Source organism: Lampris incognitus, chromosome 3 (genome assembly GCF_029633865.1).
Source record: "Lampris incognitus isolate fLamInc1 chromosome 3, fLamInc1.hap2, whole genome shotgun sequence".
NCBI lineage: Eukaryota > Metazoa > Chordata > Actinopteri > Lampriformes > Lampridae > Lampris > Lampris incognitus.
In genome coordinates, this window is record NC_079213.1 from 103361347 (window position 1) to 103378506 (window position 17160).

General features: G+C 43.7%; 1 protein-coding gene across 1 annotated transcript in view; it reads left to right on the plus strand.

Moving 5' to 3' along the window:
• Nucleotides 1-17160, plus strand: part of usp13 (ubiquitin specific peptidase 13) — a 68576-nt gene that overhangs the window by 40848 nt on the left and 10568 nt on the right. The window contains exons 16-18 of the mRNA XM_056277126.1: nt 7690-7713; nt 8137-8280; nt 12529-12698. Coding sequence (XP_056133101.1) covers nt 7690-7713; nt 8137-8280; nt 12529-12698 — 338 coding nt within the window. The remainder of the gene's footprint in view (nt 1-7689; nt 7714-8136; nt 8281-12528; nt 12699-17160) is intronic.

Consider the following 17160-nt stretch of genomic DNA (forward strand, 5'->3'; position numbering starts at 1 on the left):
CCCCATACCTCACCGACCTCCTCTCCCCCCACCAACCCTCTCGGTCCCTCAGATCCACCTCAGCCTCCCTTCTCTCTACCCCCAGGTCCAACCTCCGCGGCTTTGGTGACCGAGCCTTCTCCAGGGCAGCTCCCAGGCTCTGGAACTCACTCCCCCAAATCATTAGAGACTCAGAATCCCTCCCACTCTTCCAATCCCGTCTTAAGACACACCTTTTCTCCATTGCCTTCTCGTGCCCCCCCATCCTCTCGTCCACCCCTGGTCTGGGGCAGGCTGTGGACCGAGCACTCGTCCTGCTCCCTCCCTCAACTTCCTCCCCAACTCCCTCTCCAAGCGTATCGGACATTGCTGCGGTCTGCCCACATTCAGGTCACTGGTCGGGACTCACCTCTTCAGACTTCACCTGTGATTTATGTGATTTATGGTGTTTGTTTTTCTTTCCCTTTTGTATCTGTCCAAGTCGGAGAGTACTGCTGACGTCGTGTGTGGCTGCTGCTTCTCCCTCTCGTAGCCCCCTTTCCCATCCACCCCTGTATGTCTGTGTTATGGATATTTGTCGTCTTGTTTCACCCCATTTATTGTAAAGCAACTTTTGAGTATTTGAAAAGCGCTATATAAGTTTTATTTATTATTATTATATGTGTCACCGGGCGAGTGCCCAGTGGGGGCACCAAATGATTAAGACAACGACTAGACTTTTAAGATATTTAAAATATATTTTAAGATATTTGTCATATTTTCTGTGCATCTTTCAGCACCACGGAGGCGTGGAGGGCGGTGAGGAGAGAGAGAGGCGCTGTTTATTTCAGTAACCAGTGCAGTGGCCGTTCGGGTGTAATCCCTACTCCCACCACAATGTGGGTTCTAATGGCAGAGTGGCGCTGTTCGCTCGGTTACCAGATTTACAGACCTCTAGAGAATCCTGCCATTTTAGTTCGAGAATAAAAGTAGTGCACTTTATTGCTGATAGAAAATATGTTCAGAGACCATTTTACCAATCCACCCCCCTGTGTGGAATAGGTAAAATAAGTATTTTTCTGTTTAATAGAGGCGAGAAGGAAAATCAAATCCTTTATAAATGTTGTATCTGCCATTTCTGACCAGGAAAATGAAAAATGGCCTTTCGTTTGTGGATTTTAAAATGAAAATGAAATAACTACTCAGTTTTAATTCCTTTAATTTTTGTTTCTTAAAACAACAGAACAACAACCCCCCCATAATTTCAACTAATTCAAAAAAAGTACTACTACTACTACTTTGGGCCGCTCCCGTTAGGGGTCGCCACAGCGGATCTTCCATTTCCATTTCTTTCTGTCCTCTGCATCTTCCTCTGTCATGCCAGCCACCTGCATGTCCTCCCTCACCACATCCATAAACCTCCTCTTTGGCCTTCCGCTTTTCCTCTTCCCTGGCAGCTCTAGCATCCTTCTCCCAATATACCCAGCCTCTCTCCTCCACACATGTCCAAACCATCTCAATCTCACCTCTCTTGCTTTGTCTCCAAACCATCCAACCTGAGCTGTCCTTCTAATATAATATAATCCTGTCCTCCTTCGTCTCTCCAAGTGAAAATCTTAGTGTCTTCGTTTTTGCCACCTCCAGCGCCACCTCCTGTCTTTTCGTCAGTGCCACTGTCTCCAAACCATATAGCATAGCTGGTCTCACTACCATCTTGTAAACCTTCCCTTTAACTTTTGCTGGTACCCTTCTGTCACAAATCACTCCTGACACTCTTCTCCATCCACTCCACCCTGCCTGCACTCTCTTCTTCACCTCTCTTCTGCAATCCCTGTTACTTTGAGCAGTTGACCCCAAGTATTTAAACTCATCCACCTTCATCAACTCTACTTTCATCCTCACCATTCCGCTATCCTCCCTCTCATTCATGCATACGTATTCCGTCTTGCTCCTACTGACTTTCATTCCTCTTCTCACCAGTGCATACCTCCACCTTTCCAGGCTCTCTTCAACCTGCTCCCTATTCTCACTACAGATCACAATGTCATCCGCCAACATCATAGTCCACAGAGACTCCTGCCTGATCTCATCCGTAAATCTGTCCATTACCATTGCAAACAAGAAAGGGCTCAGAGCCAATCCTTGATGTAATCCCACCTCCACCTTGAACCCATCTGTCATTCCAACCGCACACCTCACCATTGTCACACTTCCCTCATACAAGTCCTGCACCCCCCTACATACTTCTCTGCAACTCCTGACTTCCTCATACAATACCACACGTCCTCTCTCGGCACCGTCATATGCTTTCTCTAAATCCACAAACACACTATGTAACTCCTTCTGACCTTCTCAATCAACATTCTTAAAGCAAGCGTCGCATCTGTAGTACTCTTTCATGGTATGAAACCATACTGCTGCCCGCTAATCATCACCTCTCCTCTTAACCTAGCTTCTATTTCCCATATCTTCATACTGTGGCTGATCAACTTTATACCTCTGTAGTTACTACAGCTGTGCACATCACCCTTATTCTTGAAAATCGGTACCAGTATGCTTCTTCTCCACTCCTCAGGCATCCGCTCACTTTCCAAGATTGTGTTACATTGTCTCAGTGCTATTCCCTGTACCTTCACATCACTTCACTTGGCACTGTGGTCATTCAGCTGTTGGAATGGTTGTTTATGTCAGTCGTTATTAAGCTTGCCTGATTTGGTATATGGGTATGATGATTTTTTTTAGACATCCTCTATAATGGTTTTGCATGTAGAACTCATACCAGTTATGCCATTTATGATGGAAATAATGATATTTAGCATGACGTGTTGCATTGGGATGTGAGTTGCATTCAGATTTGAGCATCAGTGTAAGGGCTAGTATGGCATTTGTATGCCCATGTCTATCTATGGTGCAAGGTTTTTTTGGTTGGGTCTTACATTTTTCTGAATTATGTGTGTTGAGCCTGTACTTTTGTTATAAGTTCATGCAACTTTATGGTCTTAATGCCCATAGTAATTTTCACTTTTTTATGTGTGAAGTGAGAGGAGGGGGGCGCTTCAAGTGTGGTCACCCTAGGGCCCCACACTGTTAATCTATTAATTGGACATAGTTTCCTAAGATCTGAATTTGTAGAACTTCCTCCAATTATGTTTTCTTTTAAAATCTGGTTCAACAACACCAAACCTCATCTATTGGTTTGTTTTTGCAGAATTATTTGCCTGTCAAGCTTGTGTCAGTCTCTCTGGCTGAGATTTAGTACTACCGGCATAGACTTTCATGTAAACTAATGCAAATGTGTGTTCTCTCACAGTAGCTGTAATCAGTAGCCTATTTAAGAGTGTCAGACTTATCTTTGACATAGTCAAACGATTGAACAAATCCCATCTAACATCTGATCCTTTGCCAGATCCTTGAATGAGTTTTCACAGTGAGAGATCACTGAATAGATTTTCTCAGGTCAGGCGAGCTCAGTTGATGATAGAAAAATGTTTGACTTCCAACGTCTGGCTGAACTTAATGGTTTCCAATGATCAGGTGAGAGCCCTGTGTAGTACAGATTCACAGGCAAGGGAAATAAACCCGCAATAGTAAGTGATGCTAATAAGCCTGGTTTGGATGAAGACTGGTAGTGATGATACATTTCTATGTAGTTTGTTCTCTAATGCTGTTGTTGTCAGTAGTAAATCATGTGAGGATGAGTAAATGTGTCTTGATGCATGCTCAGTAATCCCAGTGTCGAAACCCAGAAAAATGGAATCAGTTCATCTGGACACCCAAGTTTAGAGGGAGAAATATTCATAATTTCATTTCATTTCATCATGGCCTGGTTCCAATCGTACCTATCTGACAGAACTTTTTCTGTTTTATTTATATATATATATTCTCTCCCATTATATATAAGGGGAGAATTCTCATCCCCTGCCCCCCTCACATGTGGTGTCCCCCATGGGTCAATTCTTGGTCCATTATTATTTTTCATTTACATGCTCCCCCTGGGTCAGATCATCTGTCATCATAATATTAATTTTCCCCTTTTATGCGGACGACACCCAGCTTTATGTCCTGCTTTCTGGTAATGACACACACGATCTTTCTTGTGTTATGGCTTTGTCTCTCTGATATTAAGTGCTGGATATCACAAAATCTCCTCCGGCTCAGTGAGTCCAAATCTGAGTTCTTGGCCCCCCTAACCTAACTGGCGAGCTGGAAAAGGGTCTAGGGAACCTGTCCTCCATTATTAAACACTCTGCCTGCAATTTGGGTGTCTTTTTTGACTCCAAGCTCTGTTTTAACACACAATCACCAAGGTAGTACAGTCTCGCTTTCTCCAAATTAGGAACATCGCAAAAGTTCAATATTTCCATCTCAAACGGACCTTGAAAAAGTCATCCATGCATTCATCTCATCACGTCTGGATTATTGTAACTCCCTGTATTCAGGGCTGTCAAAAGTCCATCTCCTGCCTCCAGCTCATCCAAAACTCAGCTGCCAGACTGTTAACAAATTCCAAGAGACATAAACACATCACTCCCATTCTTGCAATGCTTCATTGGTTACCTGTTAGGTATAGGATTGATTTTAAACTTTTACTAATTACTTTTAAAGCCCTACATGGCTTCGCTTCTACAGATATCACTGATTTGCTCACACCCCATGGACCTGGTCGCTGCCTGTGCTCCTCAGGCAGGTCCCTTTTAACTGTTCCCTCAGCCAGCCTCATTAGTAAAGGTGACCGGGCGTTTTCTGTAAGAGCCCCATAGCTCTGGAACTCCCTACCTGAGGAAATTAGGCTAGCAAACTCACTGCCTTCTTTTAAATCACTTCTTAAAACTTAAAATCACTTTAAAAAGTGATGAGTCAACATTTATGTTCGCTGCCATCTTGGCGAATTTCAGAGCTGGAACATTTAAATGTGGGCAATGAGTTGGAACTGAGTTGGGATCTGCATCAGACACTTGAGCACCCTGTCAATCACTCCAGAGAGAGACCTGTGAATCAAAGCAGCCCACCCCAAACATACCTATCTTCAAGTCTTTCTACCCTCTTAATAGAACAATTATTTTCAAAATCTCTGCCTAAACACGCATTAGAAGTGAAATTAGGTTTTGAGAAATCAGCTGTTGGCTTTGTATTTCCAGGGAAAAGTTGGGGTTTTTTTATCCATTGATTTCCACACAACCGGCATCTTTTTAGAACCAGCTTCTATAGCAGCCATCTTAAGGCACCTCTGCAACGGCTTCCTAAAATCAGCTGTGGTGATTGCCATTTGGTGCTCATCAGCATAAGGTGTTTAACTTCCTCGGTTTGTCTTCTGTCTCTTTTCTTCACCCATCCTCTTCTTCAGGGCGACTGAGAGCCCTATCCAGTTTAGCTGCTCCGTTTTATTTTTTTTGTGTTTTTTGTGTTTTTTGTTTTTGAGGAGTTTAGGCACATCATGTTGTCAGAATACTCCTCAATATTTTAGCAGGCAAAGAACACTTAGTGTTCTGTAGTCTCAACCCCCATTACCACCCCAACCCACCCACCCTGCACTGGGCCACTGAAAAAGGGGCTCTGAGAAGGATCCAGAAAAGACAACATCTTCTGGCAGCCATTACAGTGCCATACAACACACAGAGAGATGACGGGTCCTCTCAGAGCTTCGGAGTTCATATTTATGGGGCGTAGCTTGGCTGTCATCAGGACAGGAAACCATTTTGATTTTAGTGGACAAAAGAGGAAGTCGGTGGATGTATGTCTGCGTGTACTCTTTTAATATTTCAACACTGAACTTCTGCGTGCTGCCCCCCGACACACTAAATTAACATCAAAAGACATGCATGTTAGGTTATTACTCCTGTCTGTGCCCCTGAGCAAGGCAATGGAAAGAAGAGCTGGAGTTGGTGCACGGGTGCTTCAGCTGCACACTGCTCCTAAACAGTAGGATGGGTTAAATGGAGAGAACAAATTTCATTGTAAGAATACAATTCGTTGTAAGGTACAATGACAAAAATTAAGTGGCTTTTTTTTTTTAGCATTGAGACGGCGTACCGCACCTCTCACATTAAAGAGCCTGTTCTTCAACTCGTTGGCAGCATTGTTTAGGTACTTTAGGATAGTCACTTCTTAGAGTGGGTTTAGACTAACATAAGATGAGATAAATTTCATTCGTTGTTGGGATATTGCATTGTGCAGTGGCTAGAAGTGCTAGAAACTCAAATCGAGATATGAACACAACTGCTGTACGAGGTTTACATGAGCCATCTTGTCATGACCACTCGTCTTTAAGGTGGTGAGAGCAACTCAAAACCAATGGGTCCAAAACACATGTGAAGTCTGACATCAGAACAGTGAGAGTCCAATTAAACACCATGACCATAACTGTAGTTGTCCACCATCGTAGGAAAAGTCCCAATTTCACTACACTGTCATATTTATTTAGGCTTTCTTATTTTTCACCAAGGACGGAATGTTTTAGATTCCAATATTACAATGTTTCAGAGACATCCATCCATCCATTATCCTAACCGCTTTGCTTCAGAGACATCAGTTTACAATAATCAGATTGGATTGAATTGCACTTTATTGATCTCCTCAGGGGAAGTCCGATATTAATTTAAAGATATAGTCTTGTACTCGACCGGTCTTAAAAACATTATCACAAGTCTACACTGTTTGAGACCAAGTCCATACTCGAGTACAACAACCCTAGTATATGTACGGTTATACATAAATGTGGGCAGTTTTCCCCACAGACATGTTGAACAGACAGGGTACATGAGTATTTAATGTTAAGATAAACCGCCTCTGGGGCGCCTCGAAGGGTTGGAGCGCATGTAACATGATCACATGGTCACATGGCCACATGGCCACATGGTCACATGGTCATATGGTTGCCGGTTCGGGTCCAGCCGCTGACCTTTGTTGCGTGTCATCCCCTCTCTCTCTCTCTCTCTCTCTCTCTCTCTCTCTCTCTCTCTCTCTCTCTCTCTCTCTCTCTCTCCTCATCTTTCCTGTCTGTCACTGTCAATAAAAGCAGAAATGGAAAAAAAAAGATAAAACTTCCTTTAACTATGAAAATCCTACCGAACGTGAATGAGTGTTTGAAAAATCACTGTTAATTTTTTTTTTTTTTGGTCAGGGTTGGCTGTGGAATACAAGTCTCACATTTAGATTTTAGTTACTGTTGTTAGGACCCGTCTGCTGTTGGTCTAACTCAGAATTTGTAAAATGTGAGAGCAGTGTAATGAAAGGAGTACAAAGGGGCCGAGCGTTCCTGTTTCTGTGAAAATGGTATGACAAGTTTCATCAGTCGCACGTTAAGCGCCCACCCATCGCCCGTCGGTGAGCATGAGCAGTGATTAATCACGTCTCAGTCGCCCTTCTCGCTCATCGATTACGAATCATAGGTCGCCCCAAAACGCATTGTTTCCCATCAGTTTAAAATGAAAGATTTTCTCACTGATGCAGAAGTAAGTCAATGCTGTAAACACATCATGAGTTTGCTTTGCTGTGCAATTGAAAACTTGTTACTGTCCTTGTTTATTTATTATATTTTATTATTATTTATTTATTATTTATTAACATTATTTGCACAGATGAACATGTTTCACTTTTGTTCATATGTTCTTTGTTCGTTTTGGCTCGTGTAAATGAGGTTTTTGAAGTTTTGATGGTGTGGTCTGGTCTCAGTTCTGCTCTGGTACCTGAAATCCTTCCTCATGCTGGTCTTTCTCTCTGCTCCTTTTCCAGATAACTCCATGAGCTCCATCGACTGTGAGTATTCCACCTCTCACCCGATATCGAAGTCTATAAATTCCCAACCCATCTATCCAAATTTACAAGGCCGGAAAAAGTTATTTCAGGCGTCATGTAGTAAAGACAAATGTTGTAGTGTTGAAATATGACCATGTGTACTATGTCAGCAGGTGCTGCGGGTTCCCTCTATAAGTGCTGAGACACCAGGTTTTATTCCCAACCTTATTTTCCAGAGCACTCGTTTTCATGAGACGGCCTCATTTCTTTCCTTAATAAATCATCCCGTGATGAGGAAACTTCCCCCTAAGGCGTTTCCTCTGGTCCCTTTACTTAACAAGGCCTGCAGAGAGGACTCTCAGAATCTGTTTGGTTGTTTTCATATGGCGCTGATTCAGCCGGTGTATGTTTTAGTTATCCTCGCTGGTTTTCTCATATCCCCAGCTCCGGAAATAGACGAGGCGTCAGTAATGCAGCTGGCAGAGATGGGCTTCCCGCTGGAGGCCTGTCGGAAGGCAGTCTACTACACCGGCAACATGGGCCCCGAGATGGCCTTCAACTGGATCATAGCCCACATGGAGGAGCCTGGTAAGACAGGCCCTGTCGCATGCATGAGAACATAGCTCTGGGACAAGCAGACGTGTACAGACACACACACACACACACACATTTTACATTAACACTATCCTGGCATTTACTTGACTTTTTTTTTTTTTTTGTGGATTTTTCCCACTTTTTCTCCCCAATTCCGAGCCGTCCCGGTCGCTGCTCCACCCCCTCTGCCGATCCGGGGAGGGCTGTAGACTACCACATGCCTCCTCTGATACATGTGGCATCGCCAGCTGCTTCTTTTCACCTGACAGTGAGGAGTTTCACCAGGGGGGCATCGCGTGTGGGAGGATCATGCTATTCCCCCCAGTTCCCCCTCTCCCCCGAACAAGCGCCCCGACCGACCAGAGGAGGCGCTAGTGCAGCGACCAGGGCACATACCCACATCTGGCTTCCCACCCACAGACACGGCCAATTGTGTCTGTAGGGATGCCCGACCAAGCCAGAGGTAACATGGGGATTTGAACCGGCGATCCCTGTGATGGTAGGCAACAGAATAGACCGCCATGCCATCTGGATGCCCAGTTGACACTTTTATCCTCCTGTTATCCTATGGTGCTGTCTTGTAGTGAACATTACTGAGGTCCAGTTAACGGCAATAAAGATGAAAACCATCAAAATTTCCCTTTTAAGTTTGTGGTTTGGCATGTGGTAGTCTGCAGCCGTCCCCGGATCGGCAGAGGGGGTGGAGCAGTGATTGGGATTGCATGGAAGAGTGGGGTAATTGGCCTGATACAATCGGGGGGGGGGGGGGTTAAAAAAACCGGAAAAACATTTTTTCTGACTGTAAGGTGAATAATGAATGTCCTGTTATCTTTAATATGGTCAGCAGGCCATTGATTACACAGAAATAACTGTGTTACCAGTAAAATAAAAGTAATTGAACTATGAGGAGTGATTATTCCTGAGTAATATATGAGTAGAATAGGGGCTTCCCTGTATCACTAGTACTGGAAGCTCCATTGGACCAATTCTCACAGGCTCTTCAACTGCATTTGTTGGAAGTGGGGGGGGGGGGTACTTATTGACTTAAACTTGTTAGGGATTTTACAAACTTTTTTTGGGATTCAACTCAACTATCGCCGGACTGATCAATCACACTCATAATATTGTCGCGAGTTCAGGGGGGCAACTGGGAACCACCGCAGCCGGGACGCGAACCCAGATCAGGCGATTGCTTTAACCGGTCAACTAAAGGGTCCGACCCGTTAGCCAACCAGCTAGCGAGTCTAGACATTCATGATGGTTACACTACCCCCCTCCTTCGGGAATCGCGTCCCTGCGCTTCAGCATACCAGCTCCCTCACGCTTCTGGGTGCGCGCACTTCTGATGGCCTCACAATCTCATCGTCCCACTTCTGACACCAATGTAGCGAATTCAGGGGGGCAGCCGGGAACCGCCACAGCTGGGACGCGAACAGAGGTGTAAAAACCCGGTCCAGAAAGTAAAAACTCTAACCATGTCTTTACTCCATCCATGTATTAAATCAGCTGATTTGGGAAACAAGTCAGTGCAATCTGATGGTTTAGTACATGGGTGGAGTAAAGACACAGTTAGGGTTTTTACTTTCTGGACCGGGTTTTTCCACCTCTGGATGCAAACCCGGGTCACCCGCACCAAAAGCGACTGCGCTAACAAGTTGACTAAAGAGGTCCGACCCGTTAGCCAAGCGGCTAGCGAGTCTACTTATTCATGATCGTTACAGTATTTATCCCTAAAACTACCATTGATTTTTAGAGAAATTTGGTTTTAAAAGTCCTTTGGTGGAGTTGAACTCTAAAGCTGAACCTCTTCATTCCCTGATGTTATTTGGTGAATAGGTCTGAAGTTCTGCAGATTAGATTCTCCTTGTTTATTTTCAGCTTGAAAATGTCGTGTTGGTGTCCGTTGTGTTTTTCACATTTTGGGCCTGTGCACTCGGAAATATACGCGGTGAACAATAAAAACTTGAACTTGGATTTGAAATAATGACTCAAAAACAAAACTCCTGCCCTCACCTTGAAGGAAGTAATCACCACCGTCCGAACTGCATTTCCTCCCACTGCTGAGAGCGGCGGTCGCGGCAGGGAGGGATGTGATTTGAATTCCTCCCTCCAGACGCATCACACTGACTGCTGAAGACCTGGCACATCTCTTTACACATGCATATGTGCACGTCACTGTGCACGTCACAGACCGATTTTCTTTTTCTTTACATCTTTCCCTTCTGACCACAGTAAAAGGACCCCCAGGTGCAAAAGTGTTCTGTGTTGTTGCTTTGGTGCATATTCTGATTTTTTTTTGGGGGGGGGGTCTTATTATGTGAGTGTATCTGTTTTGATTGCAAATGGGACTCTATGCTGTCGCTTTGTGTGTGATGTGGGCTTTATCATGTGGCTGTATACACACACAACAGTGTGTGGGTCAGTGGAAAGGAATTTCTCATATCTATCCATCCATGCATGTATATGCATGTGCGTGTCTGTCTGTGTATCTGTCTGTCTGGCTCCGTGTTTTACATTTTACCTTGGAAGTCGTTATAATGATACTATAATCATAGTGGACGGTGTGAATCTGTTCTCTCATTTCTTTTGAAGTTCAGGTCTGTGTGTGTGTGTGTGTGTGTGTGTGTGTGTGTGTGTGTGTGTGTGTGTGCGCCCCCACAGGCGAATATGAGTCATTTACTCTGTGTTTGCATTGGTCCATCCTTTTACGAGATTGTCAGTTACTGTCTCTCACTCCGTGTGGGTGAGTTGGTGTGTGAGGCCTTGTTCAGACTGCAGGCAAATGAGATTTGTTTCTCAGATCAGATCTTTAAGACAGGCTGTCCACACTGTTACTTGCAAGTGATCGGATCAGATTTGTATGTCCAGACTACACCAACCTATCTGCACGGGTTGCTGTGGTAACGGCGTAGGCGTGAGTAACTATGTACGCTGGAGACATGGTTTACTAACGGGGAAGCATGAGCGCTAGAGATCCATCATCTCGCCCTCCAAACAATCGTGCTGTCAAGTCGCGGTGCAGAACTCCTCCGTCTCACCAGACAAACTCAGCGGAGGAAGCCGGTATGCATTGTGATGTTCCGTGCTGCAGTCATGGCGGTCACTCTGGATTTGGCGTGGTCGTCATATGTCGTGTTGCAAGTGACACAGAAGACGGTTTGAAATCCGATTTGGGCAGCCAGAGCGTCCAGACTGAGACGCATCTGTAGAAATCCGATTGGAATCACATTTCAACCACCTCCAAATGTGGTTTCAGTCTGATTGGCAAAGATTGTATTTCATGTGGTTTTTTTGCTGTCCAGACTTTCTAAAATCATTCTGGATACAATCTAGATATGGCAGAAAATGGATTTGGGCTGGCAGTCTGAACAATGCCCAAGTGCCCTCTAAACGGGTGTTTCTCTGTACATGTGTGCATTTTCACCCTGCTTATTACCACGTTACCGCTCCAAGTAGCTGAAGGATTATAGCCTTGTTCAGGCTGCAGGCAATTTGGATTTGTTTCTCAAATCAGATCTTTAGACAGACTGTCCACACTGTTATTTGCAAGTGATCAGATCAGATTTGTGTCCAGACATCACCAACCTGTCTGCATGGGTAAGTCTTGTAATTCTTGGAGCTGTGGTAACAACGTAGGCATGAGTAACTACATACACTGATGATGCGGTTTACCAACAGGGAAGCATGACAGATAGAGATCCATTATCTCGCCCTCCAAACAATCACACTGTCAAGTCACGGTGCAGAACTCCTCCGTTTCACCTGACAAACTCGGTGATGGAGGAGGCTGGTATTATGATGTTCCGTGCTGCAGTCATGGCAGGCTCCACTTCTGTCACTCTGGATTTGTCGTTGTAATTGTGTGTCTTGTTATGAGTGATGTAAAAGACAGTTGAAATCTGATTTGGGCGGCCAGAGCATCCGGACTGAGACGCATCTGTAGAAATCTGTTTGGAATTGCATTTCAGACCACCTTCAAATGTGGTTTAGATCCAGTTTGCAAAAATTGCATTTCATGTGGTTGTTTTGCTGTCCAGATTTTCTTAAATAAATCTTGATACAATCTAGATATGCCAGAAAACAGATTTAAGCTGCTCTTTTTTTCCTTTTCTTTTTTTGGTCACAAGCCACAGCTGTATTAGGAACCTGATGTGTGGGCCTCTTTGGCAGTTAATGGTGTTCACACCATTAAGAAGGGGTTTTACATGAAATTATTGATTTATGCTCTCTCCTCTCTCTAAGACTTTGCAGAGCCCCTTACTCTGCCCTCCATGATGGACGCTGCTCCCTCCTCCAGCGACCTCCCCATGGGAGCCACCCCACTGGACAACTCGCCCCCTGAAGAGAGCATTGCCATCCTCACCTCCATGGGCTTCCCCCGCAGTCACACCATCCAGGCCCTCAGAGCCACGGTCCGTGCCCCTCTACCACCTTCATTTATTTCTTCATCACATAGATTGATTAAATGCTGTTCTGATGAGTTTTATTAATTTTAGTGGGCACTGAGGTTGACAACTTCTCCTGTTAGGGGTCCACACACCCCAACCCCAGCTAAGGGGACTGCTGTAATTATTGGGGCCCTCATGAACCCCTCCTTTCAACCCCAAAATGACTTTCATTCGTTTGACTGATGACTAGTTTCTATTTTTTACTTAGTTGAAGGCAAGACTGTAAACTGCCCACATATGAACGAGTGCTGGGCAATATGGAAACTATTATCATGATAGACACAGGGAATTTTACATGGCACTGATATATATGTACATCTGCTTAAATATGCAAAAATAACACGTTTCAGAATCCAACTGAGATTCATTACATAACAGTTCAGTATAGCATATATATAACAGTATGGATAATAACGATAATAACAATGACATTATATAATGATATATATAGTATATATATATAGTGTGTGTGTATATATATATATATATATATATATATATATATATATATATACATACACACACACACACACACACACACACACACACACACACACACATCAAACCATAACTAAATTTAAGAAAAATACTCAAATATTTCAGATCTAAAATTTAGGTGGTAGATTCTCATTATCATTCATTTAGACAATAAAATCCTGTTTCAAATATGAAAATCTCCAAATGTCTTCCCGATAGTATGGAATTATTGTATAGCCCTAGTATGACCAGTGTGTGGGTCTTATGATGGACTGGCCAACCTTTCCCCTGCCAAGAGACTGAATGAAAGAATGAAAATGCATGAAGTAATGTAATTATTTGTAAAGCTTAGGTAAGTAGTTTATTTGTTTTAATATCTACCTTGCTAACACGCAGACAGAAGAGAAGCTGAATAGGTGCGATAATCAACAGAACCTCAGGGGTCTGCAAAGGGGACTGCAAAGAAACAAAGAACACGAATGAATTTGACAAACTGATTAAAAACAGGACTCAAATCGGAGGGAAGTGGTATATCCAGAAAAAACAAACAAACAAAAAACAGCGTAAATTATAACTGATGAAAAGTAAACTGCTGTAGACTCAGGAAGAAGGAACAATCCTTAGAGTCCTGTGAACTAAATTGCTTTTGCAGATGTTTTCGTGTACTATTTATATTGTGGACAGCTGATGGGAGGATGTGATGGAGGTATGAGTCAGCGCTCTAAAGATGGAGACAGGAAGAGGAGATTTGAATATGAGTCCTCCAACCAGTCGTAAGCAGACTTCGCTGGCCTACTTGTTGGCTGTCGATAGTGCAGCTTCACTGGGTCTTTCATGTATGTCCGTGGTGAACAGCGACGTCTGCTCCCGCTCAGTAGTTGCTAATGTTGCAGTCGGCCGAGGCATCCTAAAGAACCTGTAACTGAGGCAGCTTTGCAGATCTAAGACAACACATTGGCTTTTTAGTGGCGATAGGCTAGTAAATATTGAGATTCGATGTTACTATTTTTTAAAAGATAATATCCAGTTTTCTACAACCCGGGTCTTATTTTCATAGTATTTTCCATCGTGCATATCTTATGAAATCATTTCACTCATGGGCTTCATTTTGTTGATTTGAGACACGGGACCACAGCTGGACTCAATTTTACAATGGTGTCCTTTAAACAACCCCCCCCCCCCCAAGTGTCTCAGTCAGACTGTGTCCATGACTGTCCATCTATGACTTCTCTATTGTGCTGGCCGCCTAGTTTATGGATGGTTACTGCTACCTATGGTAGGTATAGCTGCTACTTCCTGCAAGGTGAACCAGGAAGTAGATCAGCAATGCGATCAACCATTGACAGTATTTGACATTTCAGGTAACTATTTATTTGCACATTTGCTTTTACTTTCCAAATACAATTGGCTTAAATTGGTCTTGTTGAAAGATGTCTGACACTCGTGTTCAGTTGTCCTGTAAGACACTGTTGTAAAGCTGAGTCCAGCGGTGGTCCCGTGTCCAGAATCTCAATATAGCTACCTTCCCATCTTGGGGGGCTTGGCCCCTCTTTAGAACTGGGCCTGAAAGACACTGTGAGTGATTAAATGTATTTGATCTGTAATGGACTTTTGAGACCTGTCCAGGGTATCTTCCTGCTGTCTGCCCATTGCATGCTGGGATAAATTACAACTCCCCCCTCACAACCCTAAATGGGATTGAGTGGAATTAGGTGCTGAATGAATACATCACACAAATAACATTTCTATAATCCCTTCTAATTTACACATCTGGAAACAGATGCAGACCTAACTTTGCAGTCAGTATTTGCCCATGCTGTATCAAAGTAAATGCATTGGTGGCAATTTCAAGTGAATTAAAAATGGCCTCCGATTCTCATGTTTCAACCTGCCCCATCAGCAAAAATAGATCAGCAGCATCATTAGCCAGCTACTGAAATAGACACCGGTACATCCTTGTGTTAAGTCTCCGATGTCTCTAAAAAAAAAATAAAAATCACAGCCATCTGAAATTTTCTCTGAATCTGGAAAAAAAAGAACCCCCCACCACCACCACCACCACCAGGGGAATTGAGGAGTGAAAGAGCAATGGAGGAAACGTTCAGCCTCAGTTTCTCAGCCAGAAAAAGCAGCGGCCATCGCAAGTGCCTCCCCACATGCCCCTCATGCAGACCTTCTCAATGAATCACGACTCTATTTTGGACTAAAAGCAGGGGGCTGAGAACTTCTGCCCTGTAAGGATAACCCACCCAGATTTTAATAGACTCTGTGAAATAGTTTGAGAGCTGAGACAGAGGGGAAGAAGAAGCATGGGGTCATTCACTCTTCTGAAATGATAGAAAAAAATAAAATAGTCTCACCATTGCACCTATTCAAAGACTTTTTTGTCTTAGGATATGACAAGAGACGCAAAATATTACATGCAATAGAACCTTTTTCCTACACACACATGCACACGCAAACGCACATACACAAATACAATACACAAGAATTGATAAGTGACAGTGCCATTTATAAAACAGTTTATAAATATTTCCGTCTTCTAAGGTTAACATAATAGAGTTTAAGTTGTTTATATGAACTTTTGAGTTTATAGACATATGGTCAGTCGATTCAGTGTAATTGAATGTTGAAAGCTTGAACACATGCACACAGTATGTACAGTGCATCCGGAAAGTATTCACACCCCTTCACTTGCCCCACATTTTGTTATGTTACAGCCTTATTCCAAAATGGATTAAATTCCTTTTTTTTCTCATCAATCTACACACAATACCCCATAATGACAAAGTGAAAAAGGTTTTGTAGAAATTTTTGCAAATTTATTAAAAATAAAAAACTGAAATATTGCATGTACATAAGTATTCACACCCTTTGCTATGACACTCAAAATTGAGCTCAGGTTCATCCTGTTTCCACTGATCATCCTTGAGATGTTTCTACATATTGATTGGAGTCCATCCGTAGTAAGTGCAATTGATTGGACATGATTTGGAAAGGCACACACCTGTCTATATAAGGTCCCACTGTTGACTGCATGTCAGAGCAGAAACCAAGCCATGAAGTCAAAGGAATTGTCTGTGGACCTCTGAGACAGGATTGTATTGAGGCACAGATCTGGGGAAGGGTACAAAAAAATTTCTACAGCTTTGAAGGTCCCGAAGAGCACAGTGGTCTCCATCATTCGTAAATGGAAGAAGTTTGGATTCACCAGGACTCTTCCTAGAGCTGGCCGCCCAGCCAAACTGAGCAATCGGGGGAGAAGGGCCTTGGTCAGGGAAGTGACCAAGAACCCGATGGTCACTCTGACAGAGCTCCAGCGTTCCTCCGTGGAGATGGGAGAACCTTCCAGAAGGACAACCATCTCTGCAGCACTCCACCAATCAGGTCTTTATGGTAGAGTGGCCAGACGGAAACCTCTGCTCAGTAAAAGGCACATGACAGCCCACTTGGAGTTTGCCGGAAAGCACCTAAAGGACTTTCAGACCATGAGAAACAAGATTTGCTGGTCTGATGAAACCAAGATTGAATTCTTTGGCCTGAATGCCAAACGTCACGTCTAGAGGAAACCAGGCACCTCTCATCACCTCGCTAATACCATCCCTACAGTGAAGCATGGTGGTGGCAGCATCATGCTGTGGGGATGTTTTTCAGCAGCAGGAACAGGGAGACTAGTCAGGATCGAGGGAAAGATGAATGGAGCAAAGTACAGAGAGATCCTTGATGAAAACCTGCTCCAGAGCACTCAGGACCTCAGACTGGGGCGAAGGTTTACCTTTCAACAAGACAATGACCCTAAGCACACAGCCAAGACAACGAAGGAGTGGCTTCGGGACAAGTCTGTGAATGTCCTTGAGTGGCCCAGCCAGAGCCCAGACTTGAACCCCATTGATCATCTCTGGAAAGACCTGAAAATAGCTGTGCAGCGACGCTCCCCATCTAACCTTAC